The 26048-nt window shown below is 40.3% G+C and overlaps 1 protein-coding gene across 2 annotated transcripts in view; it reads left to right on the top strand.

Annotated features, from left to right (window-relative positions):
* Positions 1–449: 449 nt before the first annotated feature.
* Positions 450–26048, top strand: part of LOC135197943 (neutral amino acid transporter 9-like) — a 63155-nt gene continuing 37556 nt past the window's right edge. The window contains exons 1-9 of one of the 2 annotated variants that reach the window (XM_064225227.1): positions 450–604; positions 3040–3291; positions 3761–3829; positions 3975–4128; positions 5105–5202; positions 5566–5723; positions 9636–9815; positions 10473–10682; positions 19039–19151. In XM_064225227.1, coding sequence (XP_064081297.1) covers positions 3056–3291; positions 3761–3829; positions 3975–4128; positions 5105–5202; positions 5566–5723; positions 9636–9815; positions 10473–10682; positions 19039–19151 — 1218 coding nt within the window. In that variant the 5' untranslated portion in view covers positions 450–604; positions 3040–3055. Of the gene's footprint in view, positions 605–955; positions 1097–3039; positions 3292–3760; positions 3830–3974; positions 4129–5104; positions 5203–5565; positions 5724–9635; positions 9816–10472; positions 10683–19038; positions 19152–26048 lie in introns of those variants that run through there. The other variant, XM_064225226.1, reaches the window with a different exon arrangement.

Here is a 26048-nt window from a genome sequence, read left to right as displayed (position 1 = left end):
ATTTATGTTATAATATATACACAATAGAATTTTCAGTTTTTCTTACAAAGGAAACTTTTGCCTGTTGTATGTGGTTTAGGTCAGTTAATAAATTAAGGCATAATTCATATTCCCTGTATTGATGGGTGACATTTCATTCAAATAGTTATCTAATATTCGTAAAATTTTGCTTCAATATAATGTTGACTAAAATGTTTCACCAAAATGTTTACTAATGTTTCTACTGTTGATGGTCATACCTACCGGATCGTGTTCATTTGTCATATTGATGGTTTTACTTATTTATTTATTTATTATTTTTAATATAAAACCACCGCCGGTAATAGGTAAGCAGCGGCTTAATCAAGAACTTGTCAAGACAACCCTGGTTGACGGAACCATTAAGATAAGGAAGTAAGAGAATCCAAACTAAAGCGTACGAAGGTGAGCAAACAAGAGAACCCTGACTCATGTCATGCCTGTTGCAAACTTTAGTAAACAAAAGTCAGCTGAGTACGGACGACGTGACCTAGCAACAACCCTTGCAGCCTCAGTCACATGTTTTTATCTGAGGGACGCAGTAGGAGGCCTATTTTGAAGGCGGGAAAGTAATCTCAGTACTTTTGTAAGTATATTTTTTTCTTTTAGCTGAGCCCGTCTTCGTTTTGGCGACGGGGGATTTCTTTAGGCCTAAGTGACAGGATGTTTTCGTCATAACTTTTTACGCGACTACTATTTCGTCATTGGTGGCGCGACTGAGATAAATATGCCGGAAGTCGTCCTCGTGTGCGAGATAGGAATGTTTCTGAAGCAACAGCCTAGATATTCATGTATTTTGTGACAGAATTAGTTAGGTAGGCCTATACTGGGAATTAGCTTTAGCCTAACGCCATAGAAAACGTAAGCTTCGTGCTTTCAGTTGAGCCTACGTTTAGTCCCATGCTCTCTTAAACGAAGCCGCCTCGCGCTGCTCTTTGGTGGGAGGATAGAGGCCTAAGATAGGCTTGTCCTCATTCTCCAACGTAACCTGATTTTCACAGCAAGCCAGAATATGGGTGGTTGGGTGGGTCGAATGCAGTGTCCCACTCCGGGCTGCTTATGCTCTTCAACGCCTTAGGTAGTCTATTAACCTACCTATATAATGTAGCTCAGTATTCATTTGAAGGCTAGGCCTATGTAGGCTTAGTCTTTCTTAGGTATCACAGTTTGAGGAGGCAAAGTTATATGTAATACTAAGGCTAGGTAGTAGTTACAGAATAGCCAAGAAGGAATACATAGGACTAGGTATATCATCCAGATAGGCAATTAGCCTATGCGCTCAAGTGTTCATGCTACCTATGTCTTGAGAGCCAGAAATTGAGATTAATAGTCGAGTTACAACATATAGCCTACCTAGTAGGTAGGAGTGCATAGGGCTGTATCATCAAGGTAGGCTATTACTATGCTCTCAACTGGTCTTGCGAGGTCTCAAGAGCCAGAAATTGAGATTGATAATGACTGTTCAAATCACGTTGGTTGAAAACACTAAAAGCTAGGTGTATCCATAGAAATTGTCTTTAGGCAATGTTGAAAATCAGACGCCTAAAAGAATGAACTGTAATGCAGTATCACGGGAGGTCTTGATATGCGTGGAAAGGCTCTTCAGTCTTGATCTACACAAATTGTGGGGACAGAGATCCTTTGCACGAAAGACAGGGAGTACTATTGTGAATGTATCGATTGGGTCATAATGAACAAGAAGAATACATAGTGGTTAGCTTTAAATATCCATGTAGTTGAAGTGTAAAAGGTGCTGTCTTAGGAATGTCTAGCGTCTTGATATAGCCTAGTGCACTAAATGACTTTCATGCTGGTGCAGATATGTGTAGGCTATTTCCGTGAGTTCAGTATTTATCATTGGTGTCTGATGCCTTTATTTTATACCTATTGAATGTGTTATTAATTTTGTTGTAAGTTGGTGTTGAGATATGTAGTACTGTAGTGTGAAAGCATATTACAGTATTACCAATGAATTTATATTTGTAATTTCTGAAGAAATAATGCATAATTGTATCTTTGAAAACTTGGCTTCATTAACTCAGAGTAGTTGAGATGCACTACTGCTTTTCCAATCTTTCTCTACTGATTTGAAGCTTTGTGAATTCTTTTTGTTATTTTGCTATCTGCCAGTGTCTAACAATTGTATTTAAGGTCTGGTGGTAGGAACTGATGTGAAATTATTCTATTCTAAAGCTTTAGAGTTAGGAAAGCATGATAATGTTTTCAGGTTTGCTTGAAGAAAATTTCTCAAACCTAGTCTAATCAAACTCTAAGTGTTTGTCTAAGTGGAATAACATTACTAAATAAGGTAGGATGTCTTTTACGGATTTTGTTTATGCTGCATATACATATCAAGGAGGTAAGAGATTCATGCATTCAGGTGGTAAATGCATTTGCCTTGTGGGTGAAATCCTGTTGCTCATGCAATGGAAAAGATATTTTCAGTTAAATGAACACAAACACATTTGGGCAATAACAGCAATTACTGATCATTGTGTAGTTTTATTATTAGACCCATAAAAGTTAAAGCTACATAAGGAAGCTGAGTAAATTTGTGTGATGGTTATTTAAGAATTGCTCCCTTTAATTTTTCGTAATTATTGTTTCATTTTCCCAAAATAACAGATACTTAGCACAGAGTCATAAATATAGGTAATGTTACAACTGTATTAGAGCTCTGTAAGTTCTTCAGGAGAAATATAGCTGAAAAAGGCTTTCATGTTCTTGAGACAGTTATGTTATTTTTAGACATTCAGCCCACGAAGTGAATGTGTGACTGAAAGTATTTTAGATTTAACATTGACTAATTTTTCTGGATTCATGTTACATTTGACTACCCTCCATACCAGGCAATTTAAATTATTTAGGTTTTGAAGCATTTATTCTTGATTATGTTACTATAGCTATATTTGAAATATTCACTGACTCCTTATATCTTTGATATGTGAAAATTAGGAGATTTTTTTTTTTTTAAATATGCCATGATATGATCTTACTTATACTTTGAATCCATTTTCATAGGCTCATCAGAATTGTGATGGATGATGATGCAAGAGCCTTATTTGAAGAAGAGAAGAGTTCAGATAATGATAAAATCCAGGATGAAGGAACGACTGAAGACGAAGGCGCAAGCACTGATGCGCCAGAAAGCGACGAGTCAAGGGTAACGACAACTGGAACAACAAATGTTCATCCTGATGACTTGCCACCATCCTTGCCTATAGATATCAGTGAACGATCACCTCTGCTCTCTACAGCAGCTGCTGTTGCTGGGTACAGTTTTCTGTTTTTTGCTTTATTTTAGGAGAACAAAGTTTGGATTGTATCAGTACGCTATCTTCAGAAGAATTTAAAATGTCCTTCAGATCAAACAGTATTTATTTATGAAAATGTCATTTTATGATCATTGTCTTCTATATATACTAATGTTATTTTAGGTGTAAATGACAGGAGTCATATGACTTAGGATAGTAATATTAATGTATTTGAACTGTAATTCTGTGAGGCTTTGCTTTTAGTTGGAAAAATTTGTCAAGAGTATATTCCATCTAATTTCAGTCAGATTAGGCAACATAGTGCATATTTCGTATGAAGTAAGAGTGAGTTTAAAGTTAGTATGGTCTGCTTTAGAACCAATACACTACACTGTGTCTTGATTTAAGTAAATCTTTACGGATTTATATCATCAGAAAATTAAGTAGTGTAATAAGACATTTATTCTACATTTGATTATTCTTTACAGTGTTTACTCAAGTTCCTGGACAAATACTGTTGGTCCTTCACCTTACACAGTTGACAATAAACCAAAGAGGTATGTATGTACTGTTGTTTAAACTTTTTAATGCAACTTGTACAGTATCCTGTTATAAATTATGTTGTGTGGAAATGGTTAGTATTAGTTTTAGAAGAAAATAATTAGCTTGTAAAGACATATAAGTATTTGTTTGAATTTGCAGACGACCTTTTCACCCAACTGTTCCGGGTGGAAGAGGTAGTATAGGTAGTCTTGTCAGAGTTGGCGATGATCAAGATGGCGATACCCATCTTTATACTAGATATAGATATTACTCAAGATTACGAGCTCCTGTTGAACCAGGTGATCCTGCACTGGTAAGCCATGAATTATGTTTTTTTCTTTTTCATCTGGACAGGGGAGCATATTGCTTAATCTATAATCAAAACTTAATTATGAATGCCTGTTTATTTAATTTTAGGATACAGTACCTGTAAATGTGTATCAGTAGGCTGTGGAGATCTTATCTGCCATCATATTGTTTTTGAACTATAAGTGGCAAAGAGCAGATGACAACTTACACATTTTATTAATTAATGGTTTAATTGCTTATTATTTCATAGTTTTTAATATAGTAATGTATATTTCTGAAATGGGCATTAGTGGCCTTGGAAGTAATGATTTTAGATAAAATCTAAAATCCAGTTATCTTTTTGTCTTATCCAAATTTTAGTTTATTGAAAACTGCAAATATGAGTGAAAGTAGTATTGCTTGTTGTCAGTAGGAACAATATCTGGATTAGTCTCTTGATTATATAATGTTGAAATAAGTACTATGGTAATACTGAATTAGTAATATTTTAATGAAAATTTTGATGCTTTATTCTTTACCATAATGCTTGGGAATATGTTGTATCAGGTTTTGTTGGAATGCTCTCTCTTCAGTTTCTTCAAGTTCTTAAATTTTTTTAGGTTTTTATGTTGTCCCTTTGAATGTTCTTTATAGAATTTCTTATTTTAGTTGATATCTTAAATAAAGAATGACGACTGCTCTTGAATTTGGTCGTTATATTTGTCATAAAAATTAGATTACTGTATTTCTTTGTATGTTTAGTATGCTTTTAAAAATTTCTCATTTTATTTGAAATCATTGTGAATAATAGGTGCTGGGCTCATTCAAAACTAATTTAAATGTTGACTTCAATTTGATCTTTGTGTGAGTCACAAAATCAGGGATTGCTTATTAATTTCTTACAGCCAAATCATATTGGAAACAAATAATTATGTACAAGTAATTAGCTGTTCTTTGCCTCAGTACAGTTTATTGAGAATGTTTTTTCTTTTTTCTTTTAGGTCATTCCAGACCATGTGGTTCCACGGGACCTGTTTCTACCTTACATCCCTGGACAAAAGGTTGATGCTGATGGGAAACAATCCTCGGCTATTACAATGTTAGTCAGCATTTTTTACTGAGTGTTTGTGATATGATATTTTTTGTTTGTTTTAATTATAAGGATGTAGAGCATAGATTTCTCCTGTAGAAAGTATTAAGCAAAACCAACTCTGTTTTATCCAGAAGACTTGTTTTATCCAGAAGACTTGACATGAATTTACCCAATACAGAAAATTTTGTTGGTTTGTAATGCAGCCTTTATTTCTATTAATATGATCCAGTGAAGCAATATGGTTTATGTTCTATTTGACAGATTGATAGTGTTGTTCTATTTATGGTATGTATTTATACAAAAGAATCACCTTGATGGATAGTTTTTTTTATTTGCTATTACAGATCAGTTACTAATTTTCTTTTCCAGAATAGCTATTTGGAATACTATGATGGGTACTTCATTAATGACTATGCCATGGGCATTTGGTCAAGCTGGATTTTTGGGTGGTATGCTGATCATGCTTATAATGGCTGCATTGGCATTATATACTGCTATTAGATTACTATCTCTACAGAAAATCATGGGTATGTATGTTTTGATTTTTGCTCCCTCTATAGGGAATGTTTTTCAGGAAAATTGACTCAGCTTTTTTGTTAGATCATGACCTTTATTTTTTTTGTTTTCTATAATACATTATTCTTTTATATGTGCATGTTACTTGAGAATATCAATGTAGTAGCAGATTAGTCAAGGCATCATCGAACCTTTGGGTTACTACCAGAAAAAGGAATATGACCCATCTGAGACTGGCCAAACAGTGTGAAATAGCACCTTAAGGGGGCCGGCCGGCTAATGCCCTTTTTTAAGGACAGGACTTTGATATTCATACCACTTAATAAGGTGACTTGGGACATCTCCAAACCGCATATGATTTTCGCCTCTGACCTTCGGTTTTTTGACGCCAGGGCGATTTATCCCGAAAATAACCATTTTTCAAATTCTATCTCCTCCCTTGATATTTAATATTAAGACCTGGGATTACTACCATATATAGACCTGATGTAGACCTCCAATCGAATGGAGAGTTTTTTTCTAAAAGTCATTTTTTTGCTAGATATGAATTTTTCAATATGGTCAAAAAATAAACCCTATAAATCGGGGGAAAAAAATTTATAAAAAAAATACGAAACAAAAATTGGAAAAAAGGGCTCTATTTGATTGTTCTATAATGTCTTTCTGAGTTATATACCAAATTCCAATGTTATAGCTTTAAAACTAAGTGAGAAGATAGATTTTGAAGGTCAATAAGTATAGTTTTGAGATACGGGCGTTCAAAGTTTTCCTTCGTATTTCTATAAAGACAATATTAATAAATAATGATTATTATGAATGTATATTTGTTTTTTGTGTATTAATAAACCAAAACTATTTTATTTATCATAATTTAATCATAAATGATGATCCCTTTGCTCATATATCGCAGCCTGGGACACTGCTTGAGGCAAGATGGGGCACTCCTTCCTACGCAATTCTCTCTCTCCCCTTCACTAACTCTGCTTATTACAGCAAATTTTCTTCTTCTGTGTGTTAGCGAGATGTTTTCCTTGTATTTTCCTCTTTGGCATGATGAAATTCTTGCCCGAAACAAAGATAAACAAACGTAATTGCAAGAGAATGTCAAGAGGTGAAACTCGAAGGCGCACACTTTTTTTTACAAAGACAATTTAATAAATCATGATTATTATGAATTTCATATTCCATTTTGGGTATTAAAAAAACAAAACTTTGTTATTTATCATAAATGAAGATCTCTTTGCTCAAAGATCGTAGCCTTAGGCACAGTGTGACGTGTGCTGTCAAGCAAGACGGGTGTTACTAAGCAACCCTCCCCTCTCTCTCTTCACTAACTACGCATATATTATGATATTCTGTTATAATACTTGAGCGATTTTTCTTCGTCTGTATGTTAGCGAGATGTTTCCCTTGTCTTTTCCTCATTGGCATGATGAAATTCTTGCCGAAACATACATAAACATACATGAAAGCAGGCGAATGTCAGACGTGAAATGGAACGTGTAGACTACTTGACGTCTGTGATCGCACTAAATCAGGACTGGACTTGGTAGCTTGAGCCTGAAGTCTCCTTCTCGACTAGGGGAATGTCTACAGATGCCATTTCTCCCAATTTCTTTGACAATAATTATCAAAATTTACGATAATAGAAGAAATATTGCATTTTCTTGTACGGATCAATGTTTTAGGCTTATTGAGTTACGTTAACTAATTACCCTGTAACTACGAAAGTAAGAGGAATTTTGACGAAATATTTCGTATACGTATTCTCAATTGCCATATGAAGCTCCATGAATTTTTTCATGACTTTGCATTTTTCGCCCTATACCTCCATATATAGAGGTTCCGGCCGGCCCCCTTAACTCTAGGTGCACCTCCTTGCCCATACATATGCCAGATAGCATTGAATATTCTCCTTAGACAATTTTTTCTTTCTGTATGTTTCAAACAAGATTAAATATACAGCACTTTTTTTCAGTCCTAGTCAACATTACTAACCTGCAGGTTTTATAACTCAAAATGAGTTTATGGTTAGTCAAAGTTGGTCCAAAGCCTGGCTTGAAAAAATAAAAATGAAATGGAGTTGTTATAAATATCTAATCCGATTGTTAACCTTCATGGGTGTAAGACTGGACTACATTTAGGATTGTAAAAAGACCTCGGAGAGGCTTTTACCATCAACTGGTGAAATTTGTCCTTGTATGTAAATAATCGCACAGAGTGCAACTCAACTTTGCTTCATTTACAAACCATGTAAGATGAAAGAAAAGTAATCATTGAAAATAGAAGTAGGTTGCTTGATTGTTTTAACTTCTCAGGAAATGGTGTGAAAATTTAAGCAATTTAATCTTCACAAACAGCTGGAAAAGAGAAAAGGTTTTCTGAATTTTCTGTTAAACACTAATAATATTTATCTTTTACCGGGACTTATGTAAACTAGGCGTCCATTTATGAAAAGATACCACTAAAAATGCTGATACGTATTGATGTAAACCTAGTTAAACATAAATAATTTTGATTGGATTACAATTACAGTAAGCTCATGATTATCCATGATAATCCTTCTTCAGCCATTGCATGTAACTTAGAAATATATACATCTAGTTGCAAAAAATCAAACCTAATCCCATTTCAATAAAGCAGTGTAATGTAATCCTTTCATATGGAGTACAGATACAGTGTATTTCTATAGCCATTAAATGAATTTGGAGGTATTAAGACACAAAAACTTTCTTATCAAGACAGTATTATAAGATAAGAGAACCCCTTGACTCCTAACTTCTTTCTAATTACTGGGATGCTTCAGAGAGCAACTACATAAATCTCACCCTGGGTTTCCCTTAAATAATTATTATAAACTTGATTAGCTAGTTTTCCTTGACTTTTTCTTGTCTTATTCTCAATTTTATTTCAAAGATAAATTTCATAGGAGAAAACTACTATTAGAAATTGAAATACTTAGGCAAAATAGGGGACTAATGACCTATTCAAATTCCTCTACAGTGGAATTAGTGCTGGAAAATTTTTTAATTCTATTGTAAATATTCATAGATACCTACAGTGCAGACCATGCCAGAAAATTTGGTCATACAAATATAGGTATCCATAGACTCAATGTATATACATTGCAGACATTGCTAGGTTAAGTTATCACATTGTTATTCAGTGCTGAATGACCTCTCCATTCCATTCCAACATTTGAAAAGTAAAGTCAAGAAAGAAATGCAACAGAATGTGAAAAGTTGCTGCAAAGAACCTTTAGTGTTGTCTGCAGTTTGCCAAGTGCAAGGCAAGAGGATATCAGTATAACTATGCTGAAGATGTAATTGAAAGTAAGATGCAGAATTTGATGGCCAGAAGAAACTGTTTTTAAAGCCTATCATTTACTTGTAATCTTGTATTCAAGTGAAAGGTGTTGGTGTAGTATGCTGTTATACTTTGTTTTATAAGTTATATAGGTTCTCCTTTTCCATCTTTTCATAAATGTATTTTCCTATATCACTAGTCCTATATTCTTCACATTTCCTCTGTACTTGCAAACTTTTGTCAAACCTGATTCTCTTATTTAAGTAGTGTTTGGAGAAAAGAAGCATTTATCTTGCATGTTATGTTTGAAAATTTTAATGTTTATATGCTTTGCTGTTCTAGTACATTTTTGAAAAGTTGGAGGATTTCATTTTAATATAATTGAAAATTGGCACTCGTGTACGTACTGTAACATCAGGGTGACATTCAGCAAAATTCTTTCTCTGCTTTTGAGCTACATGTCATATTATAGATATGAAAAGTTTCTTTTTAACTGTTTTAGTGTTTTTGTAATATTCAGTAATACAAATTATGTTAAGTCATATAATGTACTTGGATTTTTCTTTCCAGCATATAGGAAACATTGAGGAATGATTCAAGCACTTTTAATTTTGCAGGAATTGAAGGTCCAACGATAGAACTCAGTAGACTTTGTAGACAGTTGTTTGGAGGTGTGGCTGGCAAATTGACAGAAGGACTGAGTGTGAGTTTTTCTGTGTTAACTCTTGTAGGAGCTCAAGTTGTGTATTGGGTCCTCATGTCTAACTTCCTCTTCAATACAGGAGAAATTATTTATGGTAAGGGAATAGCACTATGTTATGCTTCTCTTTTCATTAATTATCTTTTGTATTTGTAGTTCAATAAATGTGTAAAATCTGTTTTCTTCATCATTTCATTTATTTCTTTCCATTTTCCATTTACTAACTGGTTGTCTGATTTTGTGAGTGCTTTTATTTCATTGTGAAATTATGTTTTCATGTGTGTTTCCTTATGCTTTAGCATCAATATAATAATTAGGCAGTTCCTGTTAAGTACTTAATTTTCCTGTTGCTTGTTTTGCTTAAAGTGCTTTCACTTCTTTTCGATTCATGCTTCATTTTTCAGAATAATAATATTTCTCTCAGCACTACCTTAGTGTTTTTTTCCTGTTAGTGCCTCCGTGTTTGTTTAATTGTTATTGCCTTTTTGGTCTTTTTCTTTACTTTGTGTTGTGTGTCAGCATATGTTGAGTTTTTGAAAGCCAAAATTAAAAAGTCTGTTCCTGTAAAGAAATTTTTGAGGAGCCTGTACTATCACCATTATTATAATCTAAGGAACGGTTTTGGAAAATACATTCAAATAATTTTTGCTAAATATTAACACAAGTTTTAATATTTTTTTAGTTTACTTTTCTCATCTTTGGAAAACCAGAGTTGGGAAAAATTTACACAGATTACACTGAAAGGTACTTTCAGATGCTGTTAAAGGGGAACTCCATAATGACTCCTCAAGTGCATTACTGTGTCCCCCAAATGATACCACTGTTAAACAGCTTACTGATGCACCTTCAACATTCCATCGTTGGTGGCAGCAGGATCTTACAGTGCCTCTTTACCTCATCGTTCCTTTTATCTTCATATTAAACTTACGGGATGCCAAAATCTTCACCTATTTCAATTCTTTAGGTGAGAATATTTCTGTGGTTTATTAATTTCCTTTTAGCTAAATGTAATTTGAACTGACGGTATTTGAAATACCAAATAAGAGTTTTCAATACAAGAAATAATTTTTTTTAACTTTAGGTGTAAAAAATTTGCCAAGATCTTAAATAATACGAAATGAATTTGAAACTAGCTTTGTGCTGAAAATGAAAAAAATGGTGATTTATCATTTATTTAAAATTCCTGCTATAGATGGCTGTTGTAAATTCCAGAATAATTTATAGGTTCAAATTTATTATGGATTGCATTGTTAAGAAGGTGTGTTATGTTTAAGAACAATAGTCTATTGTATTACTGTCTAATTTTTTTGTCTATCTTGCATTATGTAACAGTCCCTTGCATTATGATGCCTTTCCCCCTTTGGACTGAGACAAGTTCCAGTGGAATTTGAGCAGATGAGTCCTGCGATAAATCTCATTCTCCAATTTAGCTTTGGCAAAAGGTGTTTTCAGAACTGCTAGACCTCATTGCAGATGACCCTATCATTTTTCTATTTTGGAAGGATGTACTGAATCAGCTGATTTCCCAGTTGTCCAGATTAACTACATCTTCATGCATGGAGGTTATTTAGCAATCTGGAGAGAGCAGCTTTTCAGAGTTGGCTACAGTGACCACCCCTTGCAGAGGTCCTTGGCCACTGCTCTTTACCAAAGGATGTAGGCATGGTTCATTGCATATTGTGATGAAAAGAATTTTTGTCTACTTGAAGCCTGTCTTCCTGTTTTTTCTGACTTTTTCACTTACTTGAAAAATTATAAAACTCTCTCTCTCTCTCTCTCTCTCTCTCTCTCTCTCTCTCTCTCTCTCTCTCTCTCTCTCTCTCTCTCTCTCTCTCTCTCTCTCTCATGTCACTTGCAGAAGGATGCTACTCAATAACTATTGCTATGAACACTGGAATAGACCAGAAAGAGAAGAATTAATTCAGCCAGTGAAAATTATAAAGACTGCATGGGGCTGTCAAAGCCTGCACCTTCTTGAAGCCTTGCATGTCCTAGAAAAATGCCCAACATAAAACTGTAAATGAAATTGAATTTCTCATAACTATAAAAAATCAGCTGATGCCAAATACCAATGAAAGAGAAAGAGACTGAGAGAGAAACATAAATAGCCAACTGGTGTTAATAAGATGAATGATCACCTTGTAGTAGAAAGAACCATCCCACCAGTCACACTAGTTGGGACGCAGGATTAGAAACCTCCAAATTCCTCAGTCAATACAAGCAAATGAAGTCCCAAAGTCTTTTAATGCAAGCTTTGCAGCAAAATTCAACTGTCTGGACTTCTGCTACCCTTAAACAAACTCATTCCATAACCTGTACATAAACCTTTATTTTCATACAATCAACTTACCTGTCAGATATATACATAGCTAAGACTCCGTCGTCCCCGACAGAAATTCAAATTTCGCGCCACTCGCTACAGGTAGGTCAGGTGAATTCTTACCGGCCTGCCCTGGGCGGCAGGACTATCAGGAACCATCCCCGTTTTCTATCATATTTTCTCTGTCGCCGGTGGTATCAACATTGTTGTTATTACCTCCTGACTTAGATTCATTTTTCAACCTTTGATCAACGTTTTTCGGCTTTGGATCGTGTTTTGGCATTCGCTACTGTGGACTGTTTTTGGAATAACTCTTTTGGATTTTTCTCAGTATGTCTGATTCTAATGTGAGTGTGAGAATGTGTGTGAATGTAGGCTGCAGGGTGAGGATACCGAAAGCTTCGGTTGATCCTCACACTGTATGCCGTAAATGTAGGGGGTTTCAGTGTTCTGCTTTTAATACTTGTAAGGAATGCGAGGGATTGAATGCAGAAGAGTGGAAGACTTTGACTTCTTATTTGAAGAAGTTAGAGAGGGATAGAATTAGACGATTGAAAGGTGTGAGTTCAAGGCCTATTGAGCCTTTCACTGATAATTCTAATCCTACTGATGTAGATTCTCCCTATGTATCTCATTCTCAGAGTGCTTTTTCGGATTCGGCATCGGAAATCGCCAATCTGAAAGCTACAATTAGAGATATGAAGTCCAAGATGGCGGACTTCAAAGGTAAGGCTAGTGAAAGTGAACATTACTGTGAAGTGAGTTCTCCCAGTGTTGTGGAGGGGGCGTTTGATCGTCCCTGCGACGCTCCCAGGCCTAGACCTCTTCCAAGCTCACAAGCCCAGAGGAGAAGGAAAGTCGAAAGCCTTAAGGAGGTTGTGGGGGATCCCCAACGGTCAGACGTCCCTTCAGCTAGCTCTGCTTCGTGGCAGGCGGCTCAAGGGCGCTTTAGAAAAAGCGTCATTCGCGAGTGTTTCTCGTCATCTCCCTCTCCCTCACCTAAACGAGGGTGGAAGGAATCGAACTTGTCAAGACCGCTGAAGCGTCATATGAAGCCTGACATAGATTCCAGTCCAGAGCGTTTCTCAGATGACGCTCCGTCATCTAGCAAGAAAGCGAAGGGGGCGTCAGCGTCACCTGAAGTGTACGCGGAAGTACCCTTTCCTTCTTCTCCCCCGAGTGATGACGAAAGACGTCATGCACTGGACGTGGGAGAAGCGTCAAGAAAGATCATCATGGCAGTTCAAGAGCAACTGTCATCTCTAGTGGGAGTTTTAGCGCCACGTCGGAAGGACGTGACGCTTCCAATTGAGAAGTACCTCGTCCTCTCTCACCTGTTCAACGAGAAGCGTCATACAGACGGGAAAGGAAAACGGCTAAACGTCTTACAGAAACGTCTAGTTCGAGAGCGAGAACAGGTGCTTACGAGAGTGTCGTAACGCCAGAGAGACGTAAGACGTCTTTTAGACGCGAAGCGTCATTGGGAAAAGGAGCATAGACATGACGCTCCGTCCAATATTATGACGCCAAGTAGGACGCCTTTGGAGAGCGGAGCGTCTTCCAGGCGCGAAGCGTCATCGAGACGTCAGCAAAAGAAGTCATCCATGACGCTTGGCGAACGGGAAGCGTCATGTAAGCGGGAAGCGTCTTCTAAAATTCTAGAGAAGCCGAAACCTATGACGCCTTCAAAGACTATTAGAGCGGGAAAGAGGAAGGAGTATCATTCCCTTAGCCCCTCTCCTATTAGGAGTTTGTCTCCTCAAGAAGACGAACGTTCGGAAAGGAGAGCGGAGAAGCATGTGGATCCCGAGTTAGAGGAAAACTCGGATGACGAATATAGTGGAAGGGAAGGTCTCTCTAACTATAAGGTGTTGACTACCCTACTACTGGAGGAGTACGGAGACGAGTTGACTCCTGCCGCTCCTCCTTCTCCGCGCTCGCTCTTTTCCAGTACTAAGACGAAGAAGCCTTCGTCTTTTCTCAAATGAAACCTACCATATCGATGAAAAGAGCTTTACATTCCTTAGACTCTTGGATGAAGTCTAAGAAAGACTTAGTAAGGACAGTCTTCTGTATGCCTCCAGCAAGATTGGCTGGAAAAGAGGCGTTTGGTATCAGACGGGAGAGAATATGGGTATTGCTCTCCCGTCTACAACCGAAACAGATTTTTCGACTTTGGTTGACGCTTCAAGGCGTCCAAGTCTCAATTCTGCACGGATTACATGGGGTATTTCGGAACTGGATCATCTCCTCAAGGGACTCTTTCGTGTATTGGAAGTTTTTAACTTCTTAGATTGGTCCCTTGGGGTGAATGTCCAAGAAAGCACATGATCGGAAGGAATCGAACCTGAAGCCCTATTATGCATATTGTCTTGTATTGACAAGGCGGTACAGGATGGATCTTTTGAAATAACCTCTTTGTTTGGAGCAGGTCTTTTAAAGAAAAGGACTGTATATGGCGCCTTCTTAACTAAAGGCAGTCTCACATGCCTCAGAGAGCAGCATTTCTATATGCGCCTCTATCTGACTTTTGTTCCTTCCTCAGTTAGTAAAGGACATTGCGCATTCTTTAACTGAGAAGGCAACTCAGGATCTGCTGACGCAGTCAGCAAGAAAGAAGAAACCTGTTTCTGCATCGGACAAGAAAGGACCCAGTACAACGGTGCAGCCCTTTCGAGGTGTTCGACCTCCAGACCTTCCACAAGGAGGAAGGCTCCAGAGAAGAGAGGTAGATCTGCTTTTCGTCCCTTTAAGAAAGGAAAATGAAGATTCTCTCCTCCAAGCACCAGTAGGTGCCAGGCTCCTGGGATTTGTGGAAGCCTGGACACTGATAAATGCAGACGCGTCATCTTTGGCGATCTTAAGGAAGGGATATCGTATCCCTTTCCTGAACACTCCTCCCTTAACGTCAATACCAAGGGAACTTTCAGCCAAATACAAGGATCCTGTGCTGAGGGATACTCTTCGATCGATGGTGGAGCAAATGTGGGACAAGTGAGAGCGATAGAATTGGTACGGGATCAACGCTCCCCGGGGTTTTACAATCGCCTTTTTCTGGTGGCGAAAGCCTCGGGAGGCTGGAGACCAGTACTGGACGTCAGCTCTCTGAACAAATTTGTTCAGAAGGAGAAGTTCTCCATGGAGACTTCTGCTTCAGTCATGGCGTCATTACGTCAGGGAGATTGGATGGTGTCTTTAGATCTCCAGGACGCCTACTTTCACGTTCCCGATCCACCCTTCATCGAAGAAGTACCTCCATTTCATGACGGGGGGAAGGATCTTTCAGTTCAGAGCCTTGTGTTTCGGCCTGTCCACAGCTCCTCAGGTCTTCACAAGCCTGATGAAGAATGTGGCGAGGTTTCTTCACCTCAAAGGAGTGAATGTCTCGATGTATCTGGACGACTGGTCATCAGGGGCCAGATCGGAGAGACAGTGCTTGGAGGACTAAAGTTAACTCCTCGATTTAATCAAAGCGTTGGGATTGCTTGTGAACCTCGAGAAGTCTCAGCTGACCCCCAGACAAGACCTAGTCTATCTGGGGATTCGGATGGATTCTCGGGGTTTTTCGAGTTTTCCTTCGCAAGAGAGAATCGCAAAAGGTTTGCGAATAGTTCTCTCTCTTCTTAGAGAAGCAACAAACGTCAGCGAGGGAATGGTTGAGCCTTCTGGGGAGGGGGACGCTTTCCTCGCTACAACAATTCGTCCCTCTAGGAAGACTGCATGTACGTCCTCTTCAATTCTTCCTCAAGAGGTCTTGGAGCTGGAAAACCGGACAACTGTCGGACGTTTTTCCCATTCCAGTGGAGATAAAGTCGCACCTACAGTGGTGGTTGCTCCCTCTGGAAGAGAACGATGGGATCTCTCTAAGAACACAGAACCCAGACCTAGTGTGTTCTCCGACGCGTCGGAGAGAGGTTGGGGAGCGACATTAGGCTCAGAGGAAGTGTCAGGCACCTGGGAACCAGCACAGGTGTCTTGGCACATAAACTGCAAAGAGCTCTTCGCCGTACATCTGGCCTTGAAGAGCCTGGAACCGCTGGTGTCAAACACGGTAGTGCAAGTAAACGTGGACAACACCACCGCACTTGCCTACATTCGGAAACAGGGAGGGACGTCACTCCTCGTTCCTTTACGAGCTCACGAGAGATCTATTACTTTGACGTCTCACAGGAACATCTCCCTGCTGACAAGGTTCGTACAGGGAGTAAGGAATGTGAGGGCGGCAGGTCTCAACAGGAGGAACCAGGTCCTTCATACAGAATGGACACTACACGAGGAAGTGTGTCTCGATCTCTCGGTCTCTGTGGGGAACTCCTCATGTGGATCTCTTCGCAACATTCATTTCAAAAAGGCTCCCAGTGTTTTGCTCGGTCGGGGAAGATCCAAGAGCAATTATGGTGGACGCCTTCCTGCTAAACTGGTCTCGAGTAGACGTTTATGCTTTTCCCCCATTCAAAATCCTGGGGTTAGTAATGAAAAAGTTTAAAAATTTGCGGCGTCAAAGGAGACGAGGATGACGTTAATAGCCCCCTTTTGGCCGGCCCAGGAATGGTTCACGGAGGTGGTAGAGTGGATCGTAGACTTTCCAAGATCCCTACCAAGAAGGACGGATCTTCTCAGACAACCACACTTCAAGAAGGTACCATCAAAACCTCCCCGCTCTCGCTCTGACTGCCTTTCGACTATCGAAAGACTTGTCAGAGCGAGAGGCTTTTCTCTGCGAAGTGGCAAGCGCTGATCGCGAGAGCACGCAGAACCTCCACTACGAAAGTATACCAGTCGAAGTGGGAGTATTTAGAAGGTGGTGGTACCAAGAAGTTGTCCTCCTCCTCTACCTCTATAGCGGAAATTGCTGATTTCTTGCTATTCCTGAGAGTAAAATCTCATCTAGCCGTATCCACAATAAAGGGATACAGAAGTATGCTCTCGGCTGTATTCAGGAACAGAGGATTAGATCTGGCAAATAACAAAGATCTCCACGATCTCATAAGATCTTTGAGACTTCAAAGTCTAAGGAACCAGTACCTCCGAACTGGAACCTGGACGTAGTCCTCAAATATCTGTCATCGGATAGATTCGAACCTCCTCATCTGGCATCGTTTAGAGACATAACTAGAAAATGCCTTTCCTATTATCTTTAGCTACGGCAAAGAGAATTAGTTGAATTACAAGCTCTGCAGGATAAAGTAGGATTCAAGGGAGACTCGGCTATTTGCTCGTTTAAGACCCTGTTTTTAGCGAAAAAACGAGAATCCCACGAATAACCCTGGCCTAAGTCATTCGAAGTCAAAGAATGTCGAGTCTCGTAGGCAGAGAAGCAGAGAGGTCTCTATGCCCTGTTAGAGCGCTGAAGTTCTACCTTCAGAGAAAGCGTCAGTTGGGAGGCTCTAGACAAGGTCTTTGGTGCGCGGTAAAAGCCCCACAAGACGACTGATGTCCAAGAATGCTCTGGCGTTCTTTGTAAGAAACGTCATTACGGACGCTCATAAGGTCTGTCCTGACGAACAGTTTACAACTACTGAGAGTAAAGCTCATGAAGTAAGAGCGGTTGCGACGTCTCTCTCGTTTTATAAGAATATGTCGCTTTAAAACATCATAGATACGACATATTGGAGATGCAACTCAGTATTTGCATCTCATTACTTGAAAGACGTGCGTGGTTGACGTATGAGAAGTGTTTTTCTCTAGGTCCTTACGTATCGGCAGATACGATTCTGGGTACGGGAGCCTACACCAATCCTTATGTATATACTGTTCTTCTTTTTGGATATGGTCGAGAGTCTCTTCGAACAATAGAGGACTTAGGCTCGCACGGGCGGCCGTCTATGTTGTTCAGTAAGAGAATTCTTGTCATATCCAATTAGTTGGGTATAATTTTTTTTTTTGTTTTTTTTTTTTTAAAGTTATGTATGTGTGCGTAGTGGTTTTTGAGTTACGGTTGTTGTGACGAGTTCGGGGATAACTCGTAACAATCCTTAGTTCTAACATATGGTTAGGATCAGGTGGTCGGGATTGGTTGTGTGCTCCTTATAAGGTGTATTGTCATATAAGTGGATCAGCACCCATGACAAAGTCCTTTTAGGCTCTGCCGAGTAAGTGGATAAGACCCCATCGGCAGACCCACAAGAACTCTTGGCCATAGATCACATATCTCGCTAAAGTTTCTTGAGGTGATGCAGACTACTGGGCAAAACACCCACGAAGTCTACCACCTTATCAGGTAGGAACCAAGGTTTTATTTATACCTACAACATATGTTGTTTACCTGTCTATTCCATATAGTAGCTGTCTCTTACCCTCCACCGAAAGGTGCCAATCAGCTATGTATATATCTGACAGGTAAGTTGATTGTATGAAAATGATATTGTTATGTTACAATAAAGTTTCATACATACTTACCTGGCAGATATATACAATTAAAGGCCCACCCAGCCTCCCCGCAGGAGACAGGTGGAAGAGAGAAAATATGATAGAAAACGGGGATGGTTCCTAGTCCTGCCGCCCAGGGCAGGCCGGTAGATCACCTGACCTACCTGTAGCGAGTGGCGCGAAATTTGAATTTCTGTCGGGGACGACGGAGTCTTAGCTATGTATATATCTGCCAGGTAAGTATGTATGAAACTTTATTGTAACATAACAATATCATTTTCTACGAGTATTTGCTCTCTGTAGACGACTGCCTGTTTTCATTGAAACAATAAAAATAGTGTATCTTGCCATGTCCTTTGGAAATTTATTGTATTAATATACTAGCTGACATTAAGAATTTAAAAAAAAAGAAGAAGCATAAGCTGAATGCATTAAAACAAATTTTTTTATAGTAGTAATAACAATATGTCATAATAATAATGATAATAATAATTATCATGTAAAAAGTATCCACATACTTTTCTCCCTCTCACTCTTGCTGCGTGAATATCACAGATATTAGGAGTGATAGAAAGTATTTTATCTGTTTTAAAGGAAATTTCGTACTGACTATTTTTCTCTTTGCTTCAAGGTGCGATATCTGTGTTAGTGATGTATCTATTTGTGATATCAAAAGCTGCCCTTTGGGGGATCAACTTGAACTTTACTGATCCCACTGATGAATTTTACGTTCCTCTATTTAAGGTAGGTTATTGCTTTGAAGAAATTTCATCATTATTGGTTGTTCCCTTTTAGTCAGCATTTAGTCTTGTTAGAAGATGTTTTTACTTTAGATAGAAAGTTAACAGTGAAGGAGCATTTTCATATGTTGTGATTTCAAGTATTAATCATGGAAGCTGCATTTATCTTCATTGATTATATTTTGAAATATACAGTGACTTAATCATTTATCTGCTCAGTCTATAGTTTTAAGTTCTTGCATTGCCTGACATTGTATACAGGCTTGCAGTGCCAAATTTTGGTTACCAAGCTTGTGAATTTTGAAATTTTGTTGTTGTTGCTTGATTTCTTTCAAAATTAAAAGTATTTGCTGCACATTTGTCTAAGGTATGTATTACTTGACTGATACTTATGGAAGAAAGTTTGTCTACAGGTAATTCAAAAAACTGCTTAAAGTATAATCTTCATTCAATCTGAAAACTTAAAAGGCAATTGATATTTCACACAGTGAAAAACTGTATTTTTGTCACGCAAAACAAGCTTGTCATACAAGCCCAATATTATTATTTAAAGCAAAAAAGTTTGTACAAACCTGTCAGATATATATATGCCTAATATTTATGTTCCAAAGGTCATAGTTTTTTCTTTTTCTATCAGGAAGATGGAAGTTTTAGAAAAAAAATTCCAACTTTTTAAAATTGTATACACATTACTTCTTTCCAAAAGTCCATTCCCTTCATTATCAGTGATGGAAATATGGAAAAAGAAATCTGGAAATGCCTCTTATAATTAGCAAACATGGCTGGAAGGAAAATCATAATACTGTATTGTTGGCCATGAATATGAATTGCGTTATTGTGGATCTGGGACTCATTTCAAAATTCTGGGCTGGAGAAGGCCCAGAACAACATTGATGCCATGAGGCTCTTGGCTTATTCTTCCAGTGTGTAAATTTCTGTATTTTAGAGAAAGTAAGTTGAATAAGAAAAATCAAAATGTGGGGCTGATAGAGAAGTACAAACTTTAACACATATTGTGTATGAGCCATTTAGATCCATATGTGTATCTGTCATTACCTTACTTTTCATGTATAGTTTGTGAGGCAGTAAGGTTTGTGGGGCAGGGAGGAGGGTCTCCCCGTGTGATTAGTGGGATACTTGCAAACTTTTCAGTCTTGCATGCTTAACTCAATATTTAGGGCAGGAAAACAAGATGCTAAATGTTTTAAATGTTAGATATCCTTAGAAGTCAGTAGAACACTTGGTGACTGGAATGAGTCAGGAACTAAGTCTTGTACCTAGTAAAGTCACAGTCTATAGTATGTAAAACAAGTTGCTTGTCAGGTAAGAGTCTTTCAGGTTTGGAATGGAAGTAATGTACATTCACACTGGCCATAAGCACAAGAGATGGTAGCCAATACATGTTGAAGTCTTGTTTTTTATTTTATTTTTTTATCTATTTATTTTGTTTTTAATGCCCTGAATGAGAGGGTAATTTGAGTTTTGATGTAGTGAAAGCCATATAAGAGGTGCCCCTTGATTGATTAAAAGGTAATTAAGGTAGCCAGGTACCACCATTTAGAAATACCAGGCAATTCCCAAGTATATGTTTCTAAAAAAGTAGAGAGTATAGTAGTACCTCAACTTAATAAACAGTTCATGTGTGCAGCTGCCTAATGCGTAATGGAATCTGTTAGGTAATGAAAACCTGGCAGGTTAGCTTAAATGATACACCAGAGTTAGGGAAGCAGTTGTTTGTGAATATATAATTCTTTTTTTCCCTCTTCTATTATTTATCATTATTTCTTGGTAAATTTTAGGAGGTTCTTGCAAGCTATTAAGTACATTAATAAATGCAACAATAAAAGAAGAGTACTACTGTATGCACTGCATGTGAGTATGTATGTGTGTTTGAAGCAAGTAGCTACCCTTTTGTACTTACGTTTTGATATCTTTATATGAAAATTCGAACAGAATTTTATTTCATATCTACGTGCGTGTGTGTGTGTGTGTGTGCAGGGTTTATCAAAGATATATTACAGAAATATTGTTATTCAATTGGTTAGGCATATAAGAATTAACAAAGTCTTCACTCTGTTCAAAAACACATCATAGGCTGCTTGAGCTTAGGTTATTGTATATCATTCATGGAAACCTTGTGTGAATATGTTATGCACTATATTTACAGAATAATATAGTGATATGAATCATGTGTTATCAAGGGATGTTAACTATCAAAATTTGGAATAAATTAACTATATTCACCATTCCACATGTAATTAGCAACAGGATAAATGTATCTCATGAACCACATAGAGGATAGAGTACTTAATATTAGGTAAACTGGTACACTAATTCAGTGTGAGCATATACTACATGAAAGTAAATTGATAAATGCAAAGACAGAATAAATGCAAAGTCAGCCTACTTACATAGAAAATGAAACTGATAGTGCCCATAAAACTTTGGGGTAAAAGTAAGGCGTAAATAAAGTTTAATGTGATCGTTTTTATTGCTGCACAGAGAAGAAAAAGGGAAAAGTAAGCATTTAATAATATAGAAAATAATTCACACAGATAGTAATGAAAAAAACAATGAGAAATAGTTAAATTGTATGGATAAAGAAAAAGTTCATTACTTACTGATAGCCACACCTATGAAGCTGGTGTTTTAAGAACATGACACCAGTGACTAATCAGTACATGCTAAATGAATAATTTACTTGTTTATTACTTACTGAGCACAGTGGTGAAGAAGAGCTTTAAGGGGGCCGGCCGGAACGCCTATATATGGAGGTATAGGGCGAAAATGCAAAGTCATGAAAAATTCATGGGAGCTTCATATGGCAATTGAGAATACGTATACGAAATATTTCGTCAAAATTCCTCTTACTTTCGTAGTTACAGGGTAATTAGTTAACGTAACTCAATAAGCCTAAAACATTGATCCGTACAAGAAAATGCAATATTTCCTCTATTATCGTAAATTTTGATAATTATTGTCAAAGAAATTGGGAGAAATGGCATCTGTAGACATTCCCCGAGTCGAGAAGGAGACTTCAGGCCAAGTCCATTGTCCAGTCCTGATTTAGTGCGGTTACGGACGTCGAATGGTCTACACGTTTCCATTTCACCTCTGACATACGCCTGCATTTACGTATGTTTATGTAGGTTTCAGCAAGAATTTCATCATGCCAATGAGGAAAAGACAAGGAAAACATCTTGCTAACATACAGACGAAGAAAAATCGCTCAAGTATTATTACAGAATATCATATATGCGTAGTTAGTGAAGAGAGAGGGTGGAGGGTTGCTTAGTAACGCCTCCGTCTTGCTTGACAGCACGCGTCACACTGTGACCAAGGCTACGACGATCTTTGAGCAAAGAGATCTTCATTCATGATAAATAACAAAGTTTTGGTTTTTTTAAAACCCAAAAATGAAATATGAATTGTTCCGACACGGCATACAAACCTTCGGTCCTTTTACAATAGGAAGGTACTAGCGGCAGCTGGATAGGTCGTAAGCTTTCGAACAAGGGTTCGGTAGTTAACTGCTTGTCCGACAGGCGCGCAGCGCGCGACAACTGGTAGGTAAACAAACCACTTTTGCTTTCGGCCTGCTGGCGTGTGGTGGACGTGTATCATCGCTCTCTGCCCGCTTCATCGTCGTTTGCTTTCGCATGATTGGTGTTTTTCTTTTTCTATTTATCTAGTGAAACTGAATTGTAAGTACAATCATTTCATTGAATTCAATTGTGAATTAAAGGATCTTGGTTTCACCACGCCCTCCGATTACCCGAGTGCCGGGACTGAAGGGCGTAAGTGCGGGAATTCATTTTCAGAAATGATCCTCGTATGTGTATGCTCGGTGCCGAGGGCGGGAGCGCTCGCTCCGAGCGTAGATTGGGTTGGAAATGTGTAGATGAAAATCGTAAGTAAGTGCTCTTTCATTTATATTTTTTTGACCTGTATGCCCGTTGCCGAACGAATGCGCTCGGCACGGAAACTTATTCAGTATGGAAGTGGAATCGCAAGTACAGTATTCTTTTTCATTTTCATATATTATTTTGATTGTAGCAATACTCATTTTGGATCAGTGTCCGAGCTTACCCGGAAATTGATCCTTCCCCCTTTTTATTTTTGAATGAAGTGAAATCGCAAGTGCAGTTCTTTTTCATTTTCATTTTTTATTGAGATTGCATTGTTTACTGGGATCAATGTTTCCGCTATTCCCGGGAATTGATCCTTCCCCTTTTATTTGTATGAAGTGAAATCGCAAGCGCAGTAGTCTTTTCATTTTCATATATAAATTGATTGCATCAATATTTATTTGGTTCAAGTTCCGCTCAGTCAGGGAATTGATCCTTATGCCCTTGCATTCGGGCCGATGGCACGATTGCTCTCGGGCTCTTATATTGTTGTTGGGTACATGGGTACTGTGCGGGGTGGGGAACGAGAACCCCCCCCACGCTCAGCTCCCACAGATGGCCTTCCCCTTGGGGGGGGGGAGGTTATCGGCGTTCTTCTCCTCGCCCGATCCGTCGAGCGCGGGGTAGGGCGCTCGGTGCCCGATGTACAATTGTATTAGGGGTCTTCCACTCGTTCAGAGAGGGCTCACCCCTCCGCGCGAGGGGACTTCCCCCCCACTAATCGCTACTACTGTTATTTCCGCAGGTGCTACTGCCACGAGGGTGGACCTTGGTGAGGTATGGGCGTCCTCCATTTGCAAGGGCGTGCTAGTGTCCAGGGGCTGCGGTTCTATGTCTGGGCCTACTGCGGTCACCCATGGAGTGGTGACCACGCAACCAGGTGGACGACGTCCCTCCTCACCTGGTGTACTCGCCTCACGTGGTAACAGTCTTGCCTACAGCCGCTGTGAAGTGCCGTTCCGCCATACCGAGAGGGGGGCGTGCCGCCGCCGCTCGTGGTTGCCGCGCTGCAGCGACCACACTTCCGCTGCCCTAGAGCTCGCCCCTGGACCTGCCGCCGGTACCAGGATGTTGCTGGCTGATGCTCCATTCCTGTGTTTCCGGTGCTGCCTGCCGTACCTGCCGATTCTGGGCTGACTGTCCATGCAGTTGCTACGCTGGCTGTCCCTGCCGTTGCTGCGCTGGCTGTCCCTGCCATTGCTGCGTTGGCTGTCCCTACCGATGCTGTGCTGGCTGTGCCTGCTGTTCCTGAGATGCCCATACCTGCTGATGTCGTCCCTGTTCGTGGTGGTACTACCCAGACTTTGGTCTGTCTGTACAGGTGCGTCCGGGCCTGTGGCTTCGGCTACAGCAGCCCCGGCTCCGCCCTGATAGCAGATCTTACGTCTGTCCTGAGGAAGCTGACGAAGAAGAGGAGGAAGGTGTCGTCGTCGTCGTCTTCAATCTTCTTCATCGTCGTCGGCTGCCGCCTCTTCCCCTTCGACTTCTAAGGCTTCACAAGCCGAGGAAGAAGAAGGTTGCCTCCTCCCTCCTAAGAAGTCTCCCTCGGGAGCTTCTCGGGACCCGTCTCACCTCGGGTGGCGGGGAGGGTTCCTTCCGCTGGTCCTCCTGCTCCTTCGGGTAGAGCGGGGCCCGTCTCTTCTTCCGCAAGGAAGAAGACTACGGGGACCAGAGGGGTACCGGCTAACACCGGTACTCCCTCGCCTGGTGTCAGTGGTTCTGCCACTGCATCAGGGTCCGTCTCGGCCTCTCGTTCGCGGGAGGTACCGAGTGTACGGTCGCTACCAGCGACCGTGCAGCCAGGAACCAGACCTCTGAGTCCGCTCAGCGTCAGGTTCACGGCACGGGGCGGAAGACTGGTGGACAGCCGCTCATGCGACTCTCACCAGACCAGCTCTCACTCTCGCGGCGAACAGCTGGCTACCCGGGGACGTGACGGTCCACGGACCGACCACGGGCTGAGGCTGGGAAGAGGTCCTCCCAGTTCGCCGGTGCCAGCCACGGCTGGAACCAGCGACGTGACGTGCCGTGAGGACAAGCACCGGTCTCACTGTGACAGTGGAGCCTGCAGGTCGCCTAACCGTCGCTCTCACAGAAAGCGACCGGGTACGGCAACCAGCACCAGCTCTTCTGACACTCGAGATCGGAGCCGCTGTGCTCAGTCCAGCCGTTCTCCACAGCGAGACGGTCGACCAGGCCTGCAGCTCGATCGCCACCGCGGGTTGACGATCGCCTGCAGCCCTCCAAGCCTGCTGGTTCTGCCAGCGAGCAACGAGGGGAGCGTCAGGTCTGCCTCTCCGTACCTTCAATCACCACCCGGTTACACCGGGAGGAGCGAGGTATTGAGGAGTGATCGTGAGGGGTGCGCCCCTCATGATCCCACCACAACGCCCTACGTGCAGGCACGGTTCTGGACCGGCCAGGGCGTATGCGCAAGTGGATGGGGAAAGACCGAGAGGGCTGTCGCTGTTCCCCCTTCTTAGGAGGAAGGTCTCGGAATATGCTCTTGTTCGAAGGGCTTAACGGTCCCACTCTGCAAGATGCTGTGACTTCCGAGATCCAGAGGAACTTTGCCGAGGTTACGGCGCTGATTCGTCAGCACAATGACCTCGGGGAAGGATCGCCGCTCCCACCAGCAGAGCCACGTCTCGGCTCGAGTCGTTTTGGGGCCCGAGAGGGAACCCAAATCGACGGTGGGTCGGCCGCGATCGGAGCTTGCCGACTGTGTTGAACCAGGTAGTCTCTCGTCTCCGGACAAGAAGGCTCTCTCTAGTTCTGGACGGTCGAACAAGCTACTTCACCTCCTCTACTGCGACAGAGGCGTTTATACGTGTCTTCGGACACCGTATTTAAATACCCCTTCGGTCCTCCTGAGGTTTCGACCTCGACGAGGACTGGAATGAGTCGGAGCGGTATCGGCTCTCTACTGTCAGGTGTCGATCAGCCCCACCCAGACGACGTTCACAGTGGCGGCAGACACTTACCTACAGTAT

Source organism: Macrobrachium nipponense, chromosome 21, assembly GCF_015104395.2.
Source record: "Macrobrachium nipponense isolate FS-2020 chromosome 21, ASM1510439v2, whole genome shotgun sequence".
NCBI lineage: Eukaryota > Metazoa > Arthropoda > Malacostraca > Decapoda > Palaemonidae > Macrobrachium > Macrobrachium nipponense.
The sequence above is the reverse complement of the archived record's forward strand: the minus strand, read 5'-3'. Positions and strand labels throughout refer to the sequence as shown.